At 40.3% G+C, this 20,227-nt stretch overlaps 2 protein-coding genes across 4 annotated transcripts in view; both read right to left on the bottom strand.

Annotated features, from left to right (window-relative positions):
- LOC104929234 (collagen alpha-1(XIV) chain) overlaps positions 1–9,476 on the bottom strand; it is a 31,206-nt gene extending 21,730 nt beyond the window's left edge. Inside the window, exons 1-5 of the mRNA XM_027288658.1 lie at positions 9,286–9,476; positions 6,377–6,506; positions 4,845–4,949; positions 2,439–2,582; positions 301–477 (exon numbers count right to left, since the gene is read on the bottom strand). Coding sequence (XP_027144459.1) covers positions 301–477; positions 2,439–2,582; positions 4,845–4,949; positions 6,377–6,497 — 547 coding nt within the window. The 5' untranslated portion in view covers positions 6,498–6,506; positions 9,286–9,476. The remainder of the gene's footprint in view (positions 1–300; positions 478–2,438; positions 2,583–4,844; positions 4,950–6,376; positions 6,507–9,285) is intronic.
- Positions 9,477–11,172: 1,696 nt separating this feature from the next.
- slc35h1 (solute carrier family 35 member H1) lies at positions 11,173–19,265 on the bottom strand. 3 transcript variants are annotated; one of them, XM_027288661.1, is made up of 11 exons: positions 17,864–17,963; positions 16,981–17,171; positions 16,669–16,819; positions 16,340–16,403; positions 16,152–16,224; positions 15,094–15,262; positions 14,714–14,797; positions 13,592–13,767; positions 13,212–13,341; positions 12,816–12,920; positions 12,448–12,578 (listed from the first exon to the last, which is right to left on the bottom strand). In XM_027288661.1, exons 2-10 carry the CDS (start codon positions 17,089–17,091, stop codon positions 12,850–12,852), a joined length of 1,029 nt encoding a protein of 342 aa, XP_027144462.1. In that variant the 5' UTR covers positions 17,092–17,171; positions 17,864–17,963; the 3' UTR covers positions 12,448–12,578; positions 12,816–12,849. The 3 variants fall into 3 exon arrangements, with proteins under 3 accessions (XP_027144461.1, XP_027144460.1, XP_027144462.1); XM_027288660.1 differs by lacking the exons at positions 12,816–12,920; positions 17,864–17,963 and adding an exon at positions 19,244–19,265 and having other exon boundaries at positions 11,173–12,578; XM_027288659.1 differs by lacking the exon at positions 12,816–12,920 and having other exon boundaries at positions 11,173–12,578.
- Between the last annotated feature and the right edge of the window lie 962 nt (positions 19,266–20,227).

The raw sequence follows: 20,227 nt of genomic DNA, 5'->3' as shown, positions 1-20,227 counted from the left end.
GCTCACATGAAAAATGAATGGGTTCAAACAAAAGGTGCTATCTTCTACATTGTGTATTGGATCAAGATGTAAACACCTGGAAATAAAAGCTGTATGTTGATCTTTTGTCTCCTATTCATCTTTTGATGTCAAACCCAAATGTTTTCAGTCTACAGCAAAAATAAAAGAATTCGCCTCACTGTTCCAATACTTTTGGAGGGGACTGTATGTATTGTGTTGGGTGTGAATTGCCTGACACACCAAGACGTCTGTGAGTGTGTGTGAATGTGTGTAGTGTTATCATCTACTAGCATGCACTACCTGTACTAGTAGTAGCAGCAGCGGTGGTGGTGGGGTCCGGATACAGAACTGTTGGAAGATCCAGGAGAGCCTCCGTCACATCATCCAGGTCTCCTGACCCTGACCCCCCTGGCAACAACTTCTTCTTCTGCTCTCGGCTACCGCTGCGGATCATCTCCTCCTCCCGCAGACCCTCCACTGGAACACAGAAAGTGCAGCGAGGGGAATGACAAATATGAGTAATCTATTATTAAAGTCAATAACATTACTGAGATTTACATCTTATAAAAAAGAAGTTACTGCATTGTGATGGTGGCCTCTGATCAGGATCATGTGTCATGGACCATTGCTTTCATTTCTGTTACCTCCTATTACATAAATAGCTCCATTTCCCATACTTTTTGTGTAAAAGTACTGACTGGACCATTGACTAAGTAGACACCATACCAATTTGTAGATTGGACTTCAGTATGTGGTAGGTGTGAGATCAGATTAAACTGAACATGATTGAGGTGTTATATTCTCTTGTTTAACTGCGTCACCGGGTCTTGTCATCGAATCCTCGCCTGGAGTTAAGAGACAAGGTCAACAGCAGCAAATTGAGGGTGAAATTTCGAAGGAAGTGAGAATTACCTTGACACAGTAACCTGCTATTAATTGCACAACTGGAAATAAGTACTGGGCCCAGAGGGGGTTGAAGCAGATGGGAAAGGTGAAGACGCATCAGGAAGGAATTCCCAGACTGCCATCATTCCACCATGACAGCCAGAGTTACGAATTTCCAAGTTGACATGTTTTTCCAGAGCTGCCTGTACTTGCCCGACTCGACACAGTAACCTATTATCACCAACGCTGTTTGAAAGGAACCACAGGCTACATCCACATACTAGACAATCCAATATAAGCCCAGGGAGAGGATTAATCAGTCAACAACACAATGTCAAAAGTGAAAGGAGGAAATCGACAGACTTAGAGCTGTGATGGGATTCACTATCACTGCTGCAGGAAACAACAGCGCTGAAGTCAGAGATAAATATAGCCTGAAGGGCAACAAGAGACAATCCCACACACAGACTGATCCTCTAAACACGGGTGACGCCTCATCAAAATGCCCCCATCCCGACGTTTTTCTCCTCAGAAATTACCGGTAAACTCAACTCTGAGACAAACTACTCTCCTCTGTGCAAGCTGATCTGCAAGCCTTTAACCCTTCGATGCTTTGTAGCAAATGGAGTGTTTCTTTGCTGTATGTCTGAAAGCAGCCAAGTTGAGCTGTTGGCAGGTGAAAGGTTGTTAAATACTAATGTATATGGGTAATTTTTAACCCATACATGTAATACAAAAATGTTCTTGTTCATAAAGTGATTTGTGGTCATCAAAAACAAGATATTTAATAAATACTTAAAACAGTAAAATAATTTCAAAAGACATAGCAAAGAAACACTCGTGTTAGAAGTGGTTTGCATAGCTTGTGCATTAAAGAGTTAAAGTTACAGTTTTCTTTGTGAGCCATACATGAACAAGGGTTGGTGGGCACATTTACAACCTATGAACTCATGTAAATATACACAGTAAGTTCAAACACAACCCACTTTCAGCCTGTAATCTAGAGTAGAATTTACAGCAGCTCACTTAGAGTGTGTGTGTGTGTGTGTGTGTGTGTGTGTGTGTGTGTGTGTGTGTGTGTGTGTGTGTGTGTGTGTGTGTGCGCGTGTGTGTGCGCGTGTGTGTGTGTGTGTGGATTTGGACGAACCACTGCGCACTCCAAGAAAGTGTAGGAATGTCCAAACTCTGCTGTCTTGTTATCTCACAGTACAAAGTGAACAGCAGGACCGATGGTGTTTCTTTTCATCTCCCGTCAGTGTTGTACATCAAATCATGCCTTGGTTAATCAAGGGGCATTGACTCCACGTTGATGTCCCTTGATCAACCCCACAGAGGTCTGTAGCTTGTTTTGTGAATTCCAGTTTAAAAATCATTACATAATATGGCTGATAATGCAGTCATCCTCCCTCTCGCTCATACACATACAGACACATACCTTTTTATCATTCCACATTGCTGGGTCTATTTCTTTCCAATACTTCATGTTTCACCTTTTTAAGTTCACTAGTTCCCTTTGGTAATAATTCTCCTATCCACCTTGCTGTGTTTCTTACTGGTGAATCGTCGCTTCGCAAGGAGTTTCTCTGTCGTCCCGTTGAGCACGAGGACTTGGAGGGCGTATTCTTGACTGGAGTCCAGTCCCGCCACCGTTGCTCGGCCACGTGTGGTGGTCAGCATCAGCTCTGGCTGTGGCATCTCTGGAAAAGATGAGCACTTTGGTTGAGAAATGACAGCCTCTGTAGAATACGCAGCAGAGGGCCTGTATTTTAGCATTAGTAGTACAGTAGTGTATTAGTAGTACTTTGAGAATTAGTTAACTTACTACAAACACTGCCAGAAACTTGTATTCATGATGTTTGAAAGATGAGACAACAGTCAACACGAGAGCTGCCAATAATGATTATTTTCACTATTAATTATCTATTGTTCATTTACCTTATTAAGATATTTTGTTTATAAAATGTCAGAAAATGGTGAAAAATATTTGTGTTTCCTAAAGCCCAAGGTGACGTCCTCAAATATCTTACGTCCACAATGCAAAAACTGTCAGAGGGCGGTCCAGAGCATTTTTTTGCGATAGCTGTCTACTACTAATTTTGAAAAAAAAAAAAAAATGTATTGATGAATCGTTGCAGCTCTCAACACCATCATTTACATGAAAGGAATTTAAAAGATAAATAAATACATTTACATTCCTTCATATTTTCCACTGGTTTTGTCAGAGTTGTTCTTTCCTGAATCAGGATATTAAGCTGAAGGCTGTCACGGCTGCGCCGGCTTACAAGATCAGACACCTCCCTCCTACTTGCTGATTCATCTAATCTGCTTATTAACCCAGACGCTGTAGTATGTGTCATCAGCAAACTTAAATATTTTTGCTGAGTTAGCACGAGCAGTTCAACAGTTTGTATACGAGAAATAGAGAAGCAGAGAAAGGCAGCAACCCTGGCTGACACCCACCTCTGAATCTGCAAATGACTTAAGACTTCAGGGTGCAAAAGTCAGCATGTAAGCAATAAAACGTCTAAATGTTTAATCAGCATCCTGCAGAAACACACTCATTTCTCATCATCTCATCTCATCATAATGCACAACGAGCTCCAACAGCCACTGAAGCAACCCACTAGATAGTGCACATTACTGCCACTGCTCGTCTGATTCGATTCACTTGTAAGAGATCTTAAAATCATAACATATTTTATATCCATGAAGGTAAACCCAAAGCAATGAACTGTATTTTTCCACTGAAGCTAAATCTTCAGCAACCCGCAGTGATCCCTCTTTCTTCTTTCTTTATCTGGTTCTCAACATTTTTTCTATCCTTTACAAATGATATGACGTTCTTATGTCATCACACGTGTATGTCGAAACCTTCTGCAATTCTTTCTAATGCATTTTCCAGAGTGGTACCCTACACCTGAGGTCTCACGACAGACTGAATTCTTCCTCTAAGCCCCTCTCTGTCTCGCTCACAGACGTGCCTGGGCTTAGCTGCACGGTGTGGAATGGCAGATAAGAGGGTGACAGGGAGAAAACAATGTTAAGGAAGAAGTTTGAGGGGGCTGGAGGAATCACGGACGTGAAGGCAGAGGGGAGGCGTTACTATCCAAACAATCACCTGTGAAGCAAGAGAGCTGAAACATTCATGGCAATGTTGTTCACAGTGAGATGAAAGGCACTTTCACTCCACACTGATATGCTGTTTTAAACAGCAGGAGGGGGGAATCAAAGCTTGGACTTCAGACATGATCTGATCTAAAACGTTTATGATCAGACTGGGATATCTTTTGTGATATACAGTACGTCTATCCATTCAGAGACTCTTTTGTAAAGCATATGCAGACATACAGGATCATTCACTAGTTTTAACAAACCACCGTAGTGATTTCTTACTGGTTTCAGCCCAGGTTTCTACAGAACATCAAAGAGTTATCGGGTGTTTGAAGGACAATATATCATGAGGGGTTTTATCTGATGTTGCAACACAATCTTCTTTTCTTGTGTTTGTTTTGCCAGAGGCAGAGATGCTTACAATGGCATTCATGATTCCAAAACCAAAGAATCCAAGAATGTGAGTTTGTTTTTTTTTATTCAGACACAGCCTAAGATGTTTTCCAGATGCAAATCTCTTCTTAAAAATTCAGAGGTTAAATGCACATTATCAACTTTTTTTTTTTTGACTTTTTCTTGCCTCACACTGATGAATCATAAAATTATTGCAAAAATAGCCATGAATAAATTAAATAATAACCTGGAAATAATAATAGAGAAACAAACAGGCATGTGTTTAAGGGAAGGTTGCCGTGGCACAATTCAGGAATGTAATCAGTAATACCACAGGAGGTTAATTGTTCATCACAGGCAACAGAAAAAATCACAAAATAACCTTTGTGGAAACAAGGCGCACGACTTCTGACAGAGGGAATTTTACACGTGACTGATTTTAACACAAGTCTCACCTGAGATGGGTCTCACTCGGACCTTGTAGCCCTGAACGGGTCCATCAGCCTCCTTCCATTTCATCTGCAGTCTGTCCTCGGACAGGACCGTCAGCTTAAGGCGACCTTGACATTCACAGAGACAAAGGGAAGAGAGAAGTTTTAAAATGTGTGTGTACGTGTGTGTGCATGATGTCTACTCAGGGATTTTAGGTCAAAGAGAGAGGAGACGGTGACAGCTTTTGATCAAAAAGAGAAGCTGTGAAACTTTTTTCATTCTTCCCGTTCTCCAGGACCCCTCTCACTTCCTTCTTCAAAAATCAAATCCATCTCTTGTTTCCACTTCATCTACATAATTTCCAGCAGGGGTTTCCCAACAAGCAGCGTCTTTCATGTGTCTATCCTCCCGCCCTCCAACCATCCCTCTCTCCAGCTGCCCCTCCATCCATCAAAGCTCGCCCTGTCCTCTTGTCTGGTATAGAAACAGGAACAGGACGCTGGTTGGGGACTTGAGGGACAAAGGTCATGTCAGAGGAACGTCACAGAGTTACAGTGTGTCAGGGTTTTGTATGTACATGTCCATGGTAATAGATGGAGGGGAAGATAAGGGGGGTGGGGGGAACGGAAGAAAACAGAGGAGTGCAGACATGAACAGCATGAATCACAGAACTTTGTCTTCATTGCTTCTTTGGACGTATGACCCTCAGCACTCAACAGATCCTTTTCTGAATAGCATGTATGTGTGTATGTGTATGTGGGCCAGGGGCCTCTCATCTTCTGGGGTTCCTGGCAGACGATAAGATAGAGTCTGATGGGGATTTAGAGAGATTCGGGTCAAGGTCCAACAGACCCATTAACCAAAACAACTTTTACACACAAGCAGGCAGATATGCAGACAAGCTGTGTTGTCCTGCCTGATTTGTGGGCCAAGAGCAGCTGGTCACAGTCATTTTCTTTTTTTCTTTTTTTTTGCTTTTGAGTCTTGCTGATTGTTTCTTTTATGAAATGTGGAATCAAAATGAAACGAATATAGAAATATAGAAATTGCACCTTATCTTAATAACACAGAAAGATAACATGTTAAGCTGTGTCAGTGTGGTAGTATTAGAGGATCCAAAACAATTCAAAAATATTGATATAGTACAGTGGTCACAACATGTCATCAGAGCAGTACTGTGACAATCACAGACATAAAGAGGGAACGGTCGGACATGAGAAGGCTACAAAACGTCTTTGTAAAGCAAATGGTCCATGACTAACGTGAGAGGCGGTCAGTCACGAAGATCATATATTTTTCTAACAGCTTCTGAATGTTGCTGTTTTGAAATATGCCAAACATCCCAGTGAACAGAATTATTTTTTCATTCCATTTTGGTGCCATGCTTGAACAGAAAAGAAAAGTAATCTAAAAGTAATCTTACTACATACAAGCATTACTCTGATGTGATAAGGAACTGTAAACAATGTTATAAACAACGTTATAAACAAACAGTATTTATAGATTATTATGGTGAAAAATAAGTGACTAACAACGGTCATGGAAGACACGCTACCTTGGCCATGGGCACCTGGGGACAGCAGCAAGAGGACACTGAGCAGGAAACACAACATTAGCCAGAAAGATGATGATGATGATGATGATGATGATGATGAAGCAAGGAGGTGAGAAGACATGAGTGGAGCCTAGAAACATGGAAAACAATACTATTAATATTTAACATACTTTTACTTATCATAGTCAACTGCCTCAGTAGAGTGAAACAGCCTGCATTAAATAGTTAAATGAAGACAAACAATGCTAAAACCAAGAGAAGCAGCACAGGTACTATTATAAAATATGTGTGAAATCCTTGGCATGTCAACAGAAATTTATTTTGAATAATCTTTCAAGCAACAGTGACAAAATTAACTTGTTCCTGCTTCTCAAGTGGGAAGATTTGCTTCTTTTCTTTCTTTTTCCATGAGAGCAAACTGACGATCTTTGGATTTGGACAGCTGGCCAGACCAAACAATGTACCAAAACAAATGAAAGGAGTCATTAATCAGCAGTTTAATTGACAATGGAAATAAGTACACTCAAACTGTGCATTTCTGAAAATGATCCATTGGCTTTCAAACAGGTTTCATGCGACTATAACGAAAATCAAATATTTGTATACTTTTCCCATGGGAACTCTTTTATGGCTGAGTCAGACTACAGGTGTTTCAGTGCTTGTCCCTATTACAGACCCTCAGACTTCACACAGCTAATGACACACACACGCACACACACACAGACACACACAGGACTGTAATATTAACAAAGACACAGCACTTTAAGAGGCCGTAAAACTAACACGCCTCTGTCTGAGAGCTCCGACCTTCACACAGGACATCCACTGCATGCTTTTATCTATTTCAGCATCGTTCAACTGCACACACTATATAATTATGTTTTAGTCTTATTCTTTAATAAAGAGAAAGATTATTTGCAACCTTGGGAATATATCAAGCACAACACTTGTCTAGTAGTATTGTTTCCACCCTGCTACAAAACGTCTGTATACAGGCATGATGAGCATGTTCCATTTGCATTTGAAATATGAAATGCCTGACTGCAGCTAAATAAAGATAAATGTGTGTGGGCCAATGCTCTTTAGAAAACAATGGCAAAAACGCTGACATTTGCTCTTTGTGAATGAGAACATTGTTCACCCAGATGGAGGCAGAACAAGGCTACAGACCTGTGACTGTATATGAGAGAAGTGTTCAGGACAAATGAAATGATCCAGGGTATGTTCAGTGTTCAAGACTGTCTGAGCTCTCTACTTTACTGTGATACATCTTTTTTTTGGCCTTTTCAAGCTTTATTTTGATAGAACAGCTGAAGAGTGACATGAATGTGGGCAGAGAGATGGGGAATGACATGCGGGAAAGAGCCACAGGTTGGATTTGAACCCTGGGCTGATGCAGCAAGGACTGAGCCTTTGTACGTGGGACGGCTGCTCTACCGACTAAGCTTAACAACAGCCCCTACAGTGACACATCATGAATGGACAGACCACCCCTGAAGAGTTAAACTTGCATCCTGCCTGAAGGCCTTTTTCAGACCACATCACACAGCCATCATGCGCTGTATGTGCCGCGATCATGTTGCTCTTTTTGTATATTTTTCCCACGTTTCACATGTGCCTGCTTGCCTGAGTGTTGCCATGTCTGGGTTTAAATTGACCCGTGTGTCATGCATACCTATGTGAACAGATAGGTGTCTGCCTGTCAGGCAGAGAGGAAAAACATGGCTGTTGTTATGAAAATGCCTGACAACCTTTTCAAAATCTGGCCGTGTGTAATTAAGTTACATAAGCGAGAGAAAAAAATCAGGGCAACAGCTCTTCACTTGCGTGAGCTACCTCCACCGCACTTGTGGTCGCAACGAGAGTTGATTGAGAAAGAGTCGAGAATAATTAGTCGACTAATCAATTGTCAGAGAAATGTCAAAAAGTGCTGTTTGAGCCTACTTTTATGTTTCATATAATATTAAACACAATTCAACACATCGTCACCTTAGGCTTTGACAAACCGGGGTGAACAATCTGCTATTTTATAGACTAAACGATGAATTGATTAATCTTGAAAATAATGTGCAGATTAGTAGATAATGAAAATAATCCTTAATCGCATTGCACATTTATTTCTAACGTTTGTGGCTCAGTTAATATCCGACATGAAAGATGTTCTGTTAAGGATTTAAAGCTGATGTTGGCCTGATTTCCCATACTATGCATCTGTAGATGAAGACACCACAGTGACATTAAAATGGTCTCGAGGGTTTTTCCGCCCTTGGAGTGACCTCACCTGGAAAAAAAAAAGTAAAACTCCAGTGAACTCCAATACCCAGGTGGCCTCAGGGTGGTCCTCTGATGAAGGAGGGAATAAAAATGTGCAACACCTCCTCCATACAACTTCATGGTCATGTCATATGGAGGATTTGAATGCTCATGGATGGATTGGGTGGTACATAAAGTTCAACATGTCCCTACTGTTATTGATATTAAGCCTTGACTGTACAGTACACACACACTCTGAGTAGTATGATGGTGATGTCAGTGAGCAGCACTAACAAACACAGGACTGAGTTTTTAACGAGCAGCGCCTTATTTAATAACTGCGTACATTAAGTTAGCTTCGCCTAACTACAATGCGCCAAATACCAGATACTTTAATGATGTTTTAAATAGGAATTCTTAGATATTGACAATTATTTTGAATGTGTAAAACGTTATATTTCACAGACATGAAGAAAATGAACTGTGTCCCTCTCCTCAGGTAAAGTTGGGCTGTTTTACAACAGTTTCCAGTACAACAATGGACGGCAACACCTGAGAGCACACAGAGAGGACCTCTAACAAGAACCGTGAGCCACACTAACTACACTAGGACTTTTTCCTCGCCTTCACCTGGCTCAGGTGAGCTCTCTTCTTACCTGGCTGCTCGCTGCTTGTTTCCACGTTATTCCTTCAGAGACCGACTCCACACAGCATTCCAGAGGTGGGGATGTCAACACGCGCCAGTTCCGCTAAACTGTGGAGCAGCTCCCCTCAGCAGGTTGTATCTCAACTCCTCCGGGTGAAATCCGAGAAGCAGGGCCCTCCTGCCGCTGCAGCAGGGGCGTGGTGCTCCGGTGAGGGCTATAAAGTCCTCCACAGAGCAAACAAGACCAGCACAGATATGTACCAAAGGGTTTATAGGATGTAAGTCAGCCAGTTCATGTGTCGTTCATATTGAACTGTCAGTGGATAAAATGGCTCTCAGAGTTTAACAGTTTATCTATTATTTGGTTCATGAATGCTGCAGTAGTGTATGCTTAAATCAAATGGAGCTTGACCACACTCTCACACTACCATGGATCTGGGCTGGCAGGTGAACCAGGTGCAGGCCTGGACATTAAGAATTATTGATTGTTAGTATAAGTAAGTAAGTAAGTAAGTAAGTAATATATATATATATACACACACACACACACACACACACACACACACACACACACATATATATATATATATATATATATATATATTAATATACACATATATTTACACACACACCACACACACACACACACACACAAACATATATATAACTTTATTTTTTTCTTTTAATAACATAAGCATGAGGTCATTTAGTCACATAATAATACACACAGGATGATACACTTTCATTCACAATTATGTTTAATAATACACACAGGATGATACACTTTCATTCACAATTATGTTTACTACAGTTTCAGTTGCCACATTCTCCATCAGCTAAATATGTGACCCATTCAGCTTTTCCCTTTTCCTTCTGAAATCTCAAAATAAATGTTATGCGTTCCATACTGCATATGTTATTTATTATATTTTTCCATTGGTTCAAAGTGGGAGGTTCCCTAAGGAGCCAGCATCTAGTTATTGCCTTTTTACTTGCTGCCATAAGTTCTTTAATAAATATGTGTCCCTATTATCCAGATCCCTTGATATATTCCCCAATTAGAATGAAAGACGAGTAAACTCAAAATCAAATTCCCAAATCCTCTTTGTGGCAACTTGCACATGAGTCCAGAAGGGTTGTAAGGCAGGGAAGGACCAAAGAAATGTGAGCATGGTCTGCCATTAATTGTCCAAATTGTCTCAAGCATTGGTTCTGATGTCCAGTTTGTTTTGATTTTATTTTTGGGCTTATGAAAAACCTCACACAGTTCTTCCAGCAAAAGTCTCTCCAACTTTGTGAATTTGTGGTCGACATCTGGTCTCTCTCAAAGAAAAACAAACCCATTGATTCTGGAAATCAGGCAAGTCCTTGATAATAGATGGGCAGCCCAAAAAGTAATATTGATATAATATCGATATCCTACATAATTAAAACGATACAATGCTATCAGTCAATAGTAATGAGAGAAAAGCCCAGATCTACAATCAGAGATCATTAATAAGATTACTGGTCCTTAACTGTGGGACTAGTTCATTAAGTAATAATAATGTTAATGACTGTTTATATCATAACAAATGTGTGTGAGATCAGTGACATTTTTCTACCAGTATGGTTAAAAAAGAAGTTTTTTTCTTTTTTGGAGGAGTTCATCAGTACAGTGGGACAACATTTCCAGAGACGAGTGCTCCTTCCAGGTCTAGAGTTAATCAAGTTGAGTGTAAGTAAACTCAATTACTGTAATGATGGCCCATGTTGACATGGCATCTTGGCTGATGGGTAAATGTAATTAATGTAATCAAACGGCTCACCAGCAATGTAATAAAATTTAAGTTAATAAGGAGGAAGGAGGCAGACATGACATTCTAAAGTGTGTCCCACAAACGAGTTAAAACATTTATTCTGACACAAAAATCACATTTATTTCTTAATGTATTGCAACAATGCTGCATTTTACAGAAAATGAAACAAAACATTAAAAAAAACTCATAAAATGGCTTTCAACTCAGGTAGTTACAGAATAACAGATTTAATTATGATGCATTGAAAATAGCTCTTTCAAAGTTGTCTGCTTGACTACTGCGACGTTAAGAAGGCACATTAAGGTATTCATTTCACGTCTCGTGGTTGGAGACCATTCATTTTAGACTCCAACCCTGCAGCTCATTACTTCATGTAAATGTATGCTTGTCTTTCAGTTAGCACAGCTAGCCTTTGAAACGAATTTGAGTAAAGATTACTGTGGCATTTCACAATATGAAGATGATAAAGTCACATTCAGAGCAGGCTCAAAACAGTTTTCAATTCATTGATTAGTCCATTAGCAGAATATTTACAAAAACACAGTTAATCAGTTTGAATATTAACATCTTATTTTTACACTGTATTCAATTAAATGTATGTGGAAAAGGATTTGCAAATCATTGCAGACTATTTTCATTTATGTTTCATACAGCGTCCCAACTGTTATAGGGTTGTATTAAATTGTACTGTTAGCTTTAATAACAAAAATAGGTATCTGAGGCACTATATCATACATCAACTATTAATCCTGTGTTTACACAAAATAACTTAAACTTCCCTTTTCTTGGGAATCAGGCTACATACTTATGGAAAAGCATAATTTATTCTTAAATTAGGTTAACACTCTGCAGGACACTTCTAGCTGATTTTCAAAACCAAACACTGTACATTTGTCAGTTCAGTTTTGTAACCATTTATTCTAAAGGCAGCTGTGCCACTTCACAAAACAGTATATATATATATATATATATATATGAGAGAGAGAGATAGAGAATGAGCCACTACAATTCAAGGTGTCAAAGTATCCCTGTTAACACCCTCTTTGTCCATATATCATACTTTGTTGACACTCCGATGTATTAGCTACATTTCTGAAGGTCCCCTAAGGCAAAAGATCATAACTTGTGTCAAGTCCACAGTTAACGTACAGCTGATAGTGAGGCCCCAGCCTGGCCTGAAGACGTGATCGGTGGAAGAAAAGAGCTGAAGAGGCTGTTCTCTTTTTTTTTGTGGCAGTGTGTCCCAAACGCAGAGGTTTTGGAAGCTCCAAGGCTTCGATATCACTGTTCAAACACTGTTGATAGAGGAATTGTACAGGTAGGAGTAGTATGAAGACAGTCTAGACTGTCCTGTGATGTCAGTGCAGAGTGATTTCTTGTTCCTCGTCCTCGTCATTGTAGTCATCTGCAGCTGAATCCTCTCTTTCGTCTCCGTTCTGCCGCAGTAACGGCAACTCGAGCTCTGGGCCTTTACTGCTGAGCTGCCTTAAAGATGGGCCCTTATCTGATGGATATCAAAATTGACAAAATGATCATCACCATCATCAAAACTTTTGCTTATTGTTACTTGATGTTTGAGCTTCACTGTGCAGAATAATGTATGTGCAGAGTTTGACACCTGAAAACTATTTTTACATTTATCTGCTGAAGTGTCTGGTAACCTTCAGTCTGACTGAAGATTACCAGACACTGTGTGTGCATGGGCATGATTTTGTCAATCATGGTATGTTATGCAACTTACATGAACATAATATGGAAACCTGAGAATTGACTTTTCAATTCACCATGGTTGACTGCCCACACTCGCACTGCCACATCAGCTGGCAGTGTGAGCGTCCCTGACTCCCTGATGGGCACATAAATATACATGGCAGGTCATTATGACATGTTGCATCTAGTGTTTTCTATCAATGATGGGGAGAGCGTTGGAAAAAAAATGCTCCAGGTTAAAAAAATTAATGCTGTCCTTTTTTTTTTTTGACGGAGAAAGAATGGATGTATGTTTTACATTTTGTTTTGTAGAATAACTATCAGAAACAATCAATCAAAGCAGAAAGTTCTATACATCATGAAACGTGTTATTGCCAATACCAGTAAAATGAATAACAAAAAAATACATATATAGATAAACACTTACTTTTGGAATAATATGTCTTGAGTCCCACGTGCAATGAAATGCCACACAGACACACAACGAACCCGAGCCAATTGAGCGAGCTCATTTTGTCTCCCATCAAAGACGCTGCCAAAAGCAGAGTGCACACCTCCTACAGGAAGACAAGAAAATAAACAGAATGAGAGTGTATTAGAAAGACTTTACACAGATGTAATGCTCTTTACACAGAAGAAAAGTAAAGCTGACCGAAAGACTTCAGTAATATTACAGTACAGTCTAGCATATAGTAGCAAACACAATGTGCTCACATTAAAGTAACCTGTGCTAGGTTCTCTGGATTTGTTTGGCTGATTTTGACTGATTCAAAGAGAAGGTCACTCCACACAGAATTAAAAAGGTACCTTAAAGATCCCTGATATGGATAAAGTGAGGCTGGAGGTCCTGGAGACCAGCAGGAACTCCGAGAAACCCAACCCAAAGGCCAGCGAGCCGCCGATGCTCAGTGTGAAGAGCGAATACAGGAGAGGCGAGAGCTCCGTCACCCGGAATAACTTCTCTGAGGTACTGAGGCTGAGCGCTGGAAACAAGACAGAGAGGAGGCTGTGATGTTTAATAAAGGTACAATCAGCATGCTAACAATGTTTGATCTCTGTCGAGCAGTTAGATTTCCACAAGCCCTAAAGTGCAGATAACTCTGATGCAGTCATATCTGGATTAACATGTTCCTGTGGTTAAACTTCCCTTTTTGTGGTGCAACTATAAAGCACACATCTTAATGGAACGGTCCACTCTGACTCTGGCTCCAACTCGCTCTTGTAACTGCCAAAAATCGCATTACTATTGGATTATTGGAGTGCAAGAAATGTAGCTAATGAAAAAATACTTGAAATGTAAGAATATCTGACATTTAAGTGAATCTAATAGTCACACTAATGTTCCAATACCTACACTTAAAGGGTAGCTCAAACCATTTTCCAGTGTTCCTGTGTGCTGCAGCCAGCAGAAGCAAAACAGGCTGCAACATAATCCTTAAGGGCAATGACCCATACACGGTTGTCCCCATTAGTCATTTAGAGAAAAAAAAAAAACAACACCAGGTAGAGCAGCAGGGAATGGTTTATTGAGGACTTGTATGCCCTGGATCTGGATTTTACTTCTCAGGCTGGCTGCTCTTCCAATACTTCTTTTAATTTATTTATAAAAAATGATCCCAAAAAAGACGCTTAAATAAAACAACAAAGGCAAGTCGGTGAAACACAAAGCTCCATTCAGTAAAGATGCATCTTTACAGTTTCCAACTGTTTACTTATTTATCTTAAGTGCTGGACTCATTTAATTGTAAGTGTAACTTAAAATGCATGTGAAATAATATTGTTGCATAGCTTGAGTCATGTTTATTCACGATTGATCAAGTATTCCTAGTAAGCTTTGATAAACCTCCACAATTAGAGCTATAGAGGTTAGTTTAGTACAGTGAGAGAGCTGAGAGAGGATTACACTCAACACCTTAAGACTATACTCACCTTCATTATAGAGGAAGAGGGGAAAGAGGCCGAGGAACATGAGAGGTTGTAGGTGGTACATGGCGTCTATTGGGTTTTGAAGGCCTGAAGGAGAGCACAACGTTTGACAAGGAGGAAAATGTGATAACACACTCCCAGTGTCAACACACATTATGGCAAAATATAAATAAACACACTGCTGTGACAAGAGTGATATTTAACATCATATTCAGAATGAATTATTAACTTGTATTCTGTAGAGTCTAGAGAGAGTCTAGGAGAATAGATGTGGGGAAGCAGATAGTCATAACTGAATTTAAGTGTTTATGTGGCTAAAGCAAAACAGCTGCAACATAACTACTTCCCATATTTCCACCATTTTCACTCTGACAGGAACTGACCCAGCTCTGCTTTCTGCATGAGGACCTGAGTGAGAGTCCACCGGATCCCTCCTATGAAGGACGCCAGCAGCACCATGATGAAGCCCTCCAGGTTAAACTGGGTCGACTCATATGTAAACATAAACAGACCGCAGGAGATCAGCAGGACCACCACGATCAGGAATGGGTTCTGGTGAGAGGGGACAGAAGAGAGAGTGAGAAACACCGTGAGAAAAGAATTAAAGATCCACGTCGTCTGGCAGTCATGTTGGACATGTATTTGCCAGAAATAATATGATCAGTTTAGGTGTTATTGGCTGTCCATAGCTTTGATGCTTGCTTTTATGTTATTGTTATTGCTGGAGTGTTCTGATAGCTCACTTGGTAGAGCATGCAACCTTGCTGCATCGTCCTAACATTTAATTCAATCCCGACCTGTGACCATCCGAATGTCATCCACCCCTCTCTTCAGCTGTCACTATCAAATAAAAGGTTCAAAAGGCCCCAAAAAATAGTTTTAAAGAATTAAGTTGTGGAAACACTTCACTAAAAACCACTGACCACAGTCACTTGACTTCTGGAGACTATAAATGTCATTGATTTCATAATTTCATGATCCAGAGACAGAATGCTCAAACCTGCCTCCCCACACACCTACTGCTGTCTGTAAGCATGATGCCAGAGGAGAGGGAGGGACCACAGGTGTCATGTCGTCAGTAAGTCAATAACAAAATTATTGTGACAGGCACATTTCTATTTTTACAATCATGGCTAAACATGTTTGATACTAAACCATAGTCAAAATTATTTTATCATTATATACTTTGTGCACACTCTTTGCAGCTATGTTCTTACATGTGACCTTATATTTAATTTTCATGTAGCACATGCACACTGCAGAAGCAAGTCTCTCTCTGCTAGTATGACTGGAAATGACAGGATACCTTTTCTCATGCACACAGAGTCTTCTCGCCAGTATGAATGGAACATAAATAAGGTGGAAGCCATTACAGCATTCAGCAATACAACAGCGCCATTCACTGTAAAAACAGGTTTAGTCTGAAGAACAGGTCACTCACCGGCTCCTCTAGTTTAAAGACCAGGGAAAAAAAGAGGATAAAGAGCACTGCTGAAGATTTGGTCATTGTGTACCTTAATTGAGACAGAACAGGAGACACACATTAGGATGGGACAATTCAGTAACTGGGTAAATAATATACTGATAACCTGAGGTTTCTCAATTCATATTGACTGATTACAGACTCACAAGCTAATGGTGATGAAGAGGAAGCTCCAGTTGGAAAGTCCGATATCCAGTGCTGTTGCCAAGGCTGGGAGAGAAGACAGTTCATTATGAATAATGTGATTATATATATTTAAGATGGAAACAGTGTCAAATTGAATTAAATAACAGTAAAACTGCTCATACTATCTGCTCACCTGAAGCTCGTATCAGCGTGGACTTTACTCAGTGAGCATAGTACTCTTCACTGAAAGCTTAATCAGTCAATAGACATGATAAGACTATCAGTCCCCTTTTCATAACCTCAATACTCTGCGCTGCCTTCCACAAGAGTTAAAACGTTCAAGTCTCACCTGTTGGAGACACTTTATATATATAATCCCTCCAGCTGAGAACGATGCGGGGTTTCCCTGTCCACCATTGCGTGGCCCGACGTGTCAGCGTCGACAGGCAGAAGATGATGGTGAGGTGGACCAAGGTCATGAAGAGGGGGTAGTGGAAACCCTGAGAGAGAGACAGACAATCATCAAGGATGTCCTAGCGGAGGCAGAGTGACCTACTTGAGAACTCCTCCAAGAGAGAAAACACTATATAGGTTACTCCCGGTCCCTAAATAAAACCATGTGTGTGTACAGATGAGCAGGAGAACCAGTCGTGCCTCTTACCTTCATCAGCCATTTGTTATAGAAGGTGATGCCTATAGAGAACACATAGTAAAGCAGAACTAATCCAACGGTGCGAAGCCCCCGGCAGAGGAACTGGACAGGGCACGCCATGTAGGACTGCCAGGATGTGCAGCCCACCAAAACACAGCTACTGTGGAGAGGTCATCTCCACACTGAGTCCACAGCCCTGCCTAAGAGGAAACAGAGAGACAGGAAACAATGGTTATGTCCAAGCTAGCCTCCATTATGGTTAACTACAGCTTATGAAACACTTCATTAACTGTTACTAATTAGATCCGGGTTATATCAGCTAATGAACACACCAGAGACGTAGGTGAAGGGTGGCGCTCAGCAGATGCTTGTTTGGTTTGTTTGCCAGGAGCCAGGTTTAGGTTGACATTAGCTGTCTGTGCAAACCGGTACTGATCTGTTGACATGGGTTAGGCTAACTACACCAGCTAATACGTGAATAAACAGCAGGTATCTATCAATAAAACTAATGTACGGGTCCACTGTGCGGAGCTCAGGGTACGTGTCATGTCCGACCTGCTGAACTCCATTCATAAATCCTCCCGTTAACTACGGCCTCGTTCATTTCCCCCGTGTGTAAGTCACATGTGTCACAACCCGACACCTTGTTATAAACTGTGTGAGCCGGTCTGTTGTTCGGCTTATTTTTTTTTAACACTTTAACCTTTTCTTTATAAAGTGAAACGAAAGTGTACGTTCATCAGGTCTATACGCGCTGACTCGGCAGCTGTGATGCACACAGGCTCGGCTGATTCACACGTCACATGTCGTCTTATTATTATTATTATTAGTCGTAGTAACTTGAATTTGACGTGCGGCAAACAAAAACGCTTGATTAATTACAGACACTTACCGTAGGTCATGTTGACCGTGTGGTGGGGTAGCATGTGCAAACTTTGCGCTCACGTTAAGTTTACGTCATGTGGGTCTTTACACACTCCGGAGAGAAACGACCACAGGGGGCAGTGTGTTTTCTGTGACGGGATGTTTTCTCGCCGTGAATCACTTCCACAGTAGTGATGGGAAATCCGGCTCTTTTTTAGTGAGCCGGATCATTTGGCTCAGCTCCTCACCAAGAAGAAGACTCTTTCGGCTCCCTTCATTTTACCACTTATACCTTATGTAATTCAGGTAAATTTAGCACGTTGACTTGTGATTTGTATTTGAACGCATATGTCACTTGAATTTCAATAATTTGCTCTAGCCAATTGCATTTACAGTTGTAAAATCCCTTGTAACTCCCTGAAACCACCCAATGAATAAACTAACTTGCTTGAAGAACCACTCTGCTACACAAAGCAGATAGAAACGCCTATAAAAACCTAAGCATAGAAATTTCAAAGAAGGACAGCTATTGACATTATATATATATATATATATACACACACACACACACACACACACACACACACACACGTGTATATAGTGTTAAAATAGGATATGTATAGTGTTAGAGCTGCTGTAACAAAAACAATTTCCCCACGGGGATTAATAAAGTATTTCTGATCTGATTATTGTGTTAGTATTGATAATCATATCATAATATCATTAGTACTATTACCATCATCTTGCCACTGAACATTCCCTGTCCCATTCTGTTTTTATCTTTTTTCTACCTCAGCATTTTATTTTATTGTATTTATCTGTCTGTCCATAGATACTTTATTGATCCCGAAGGAAATTCAAGCATCAAGCACATTTGCGGAGAGTAAGCAACAATAACAAAAGGTTAAATATTCACAGAGTTACAGTCAAATTCATAGGCTTCATTATAACAACATCTTACTCTGGTGTTTTTCTCTATTTTTTATTGAATGCTTGTATTTTGAAGGCCAGCATCCGGTTCTGTATTAATGTACGCGGTCCACTGTGCGGAGCTCAGGGTACGTGTCATGTCCGACCTGCTGAACTCCATTCATAAATCCTCCCGTTAACCACGGCCTCGTTCATTCCCCCGTGTGTAAGTCACATGTGTCATAACCCGACACCTCGTTACAAACTGTGTGAGCCGGTCTGTTGTTCGGCTTAATTTTTTTTAACACTTTAACCTTTTCCTTATAAAGTGAAACGAAAGTGTACGTTCATCAGGTCTATACGCGCTGACTCGGCAGCTGTGATGCACACAGGCTCGGCTGATTCACACGTCACATGTCGTCTTATTTTATAGTATATTTATTATTATTAACTTGAATTTGACAAAAACGCTGAAAAACACGTAATTCAAGACACTTACCGTAGGTCATGGTGACTGTGTGTGGGGTAGCATGTGCAAACTTTGCGCTCACGTTAAGTTTACGATTGTGGGTCTTTACACACTCCGGAGAGAAACGACCACGGGGGCAGTGTCTCTGTGACGGGATGTTTTCTCGCCGTGAATCACTTCCACAGTAGTGATGGGAAATCCGGCTTTTTTAGTGAGCCGGATCATTTGGCTCAGCTCCTCACCAAGAAGAAGACTCTTTCGGCTCCCTTCATTTTACCACTTATACCTTATGTAATTGCAACTTTTGTGATTTGTATTTGAACGCATATGTCACTTGAATTTCAATAATTTGCTCTAGCCAATTGCATTTACAGTTGTAAAATCCCTTGTAACTCCCGAAACCACCCAATGAATGAACTAACTTGCTTGAAACCACTCTGCTACACAAAAGCAGATAGAACGCCTATAAAAACCTAAGCATAGATTTTAAGAAGGACAGCTATTGACATTTTTTTATATATATATATATATATAATATATATATTATATTATATATATATATATATATATATATATATATATCAGTGATGCAAGGGTCCATGTTTGATGACCTGCACCGACCGACGTTTTAAACTACCACCCGAACTCGGACCAGCAAATAATTGTGAATATTGTACCCAACCCGCTTCCTGACCCCATTTTAAGTGTCTATACTCTTGATACTTCTAGCGTCATCGGGCTACATAAAAACTGGCATTACTGAGTTATTATATTCATTTAAAAGAGCCTATTAAAATGCGGTTTCTTCGCGCAGTTATTCACCAATAAAGTCTGTGTATTTCACAGAAAATTTGTCTACTACATAAATTACAAAACTTTACTCGGCATCTTTATTTCAAACGACCCGACCGACCGCGACCGAATATCATCAAAAATATGTTTGGTTGACCATGTCCACTCAATTTGGATCAACCCGCGCATCACTGCATATATATATCATATATTAATATTATC

This window comes from Larimichthys crocea, chromosome XV (genome assembly GCF_000972845.2).
Source record: "Larimichthys crocea isolate SSNF chromosome XV, L_crocea_2.0, whole genome shotgun sequence".
NCBI classification, from domain to species: Eukaryota; Metazoa; Chordata; class Actinopteri; family Sciaenidae; genus Larimichthys; species Larimichthys crocea.
Note: the sequence above shows the minus strand (reverse complement) of the source record. Positions and strands in the feature narration are given on the sequence as shown.

Coding starts and splice junctions, on each gene's coding strand:
- slc35h1 (XM_027288660.1), bottom strand. CDS start 17,091: ATGGCGTGCCCTGTCCAGTTCCTCTGCCGGGGGCTTCGCACCGTTGGA. Junction 16,404..16,668: donor ATATAAAGTGTCTCCAACAG/GTGAGACTTGAA, acceptor CTTCTCTCCCAG/CCTTGGCAACAGCACTGGAT. Junction 14,798..15,093: donor CATGCAGAAAGCAGAGCTGG/GTCAGTTCCTGT, acceptor GCTCTCCTTCAG/GCCTTCAAAACCCAATAGAC.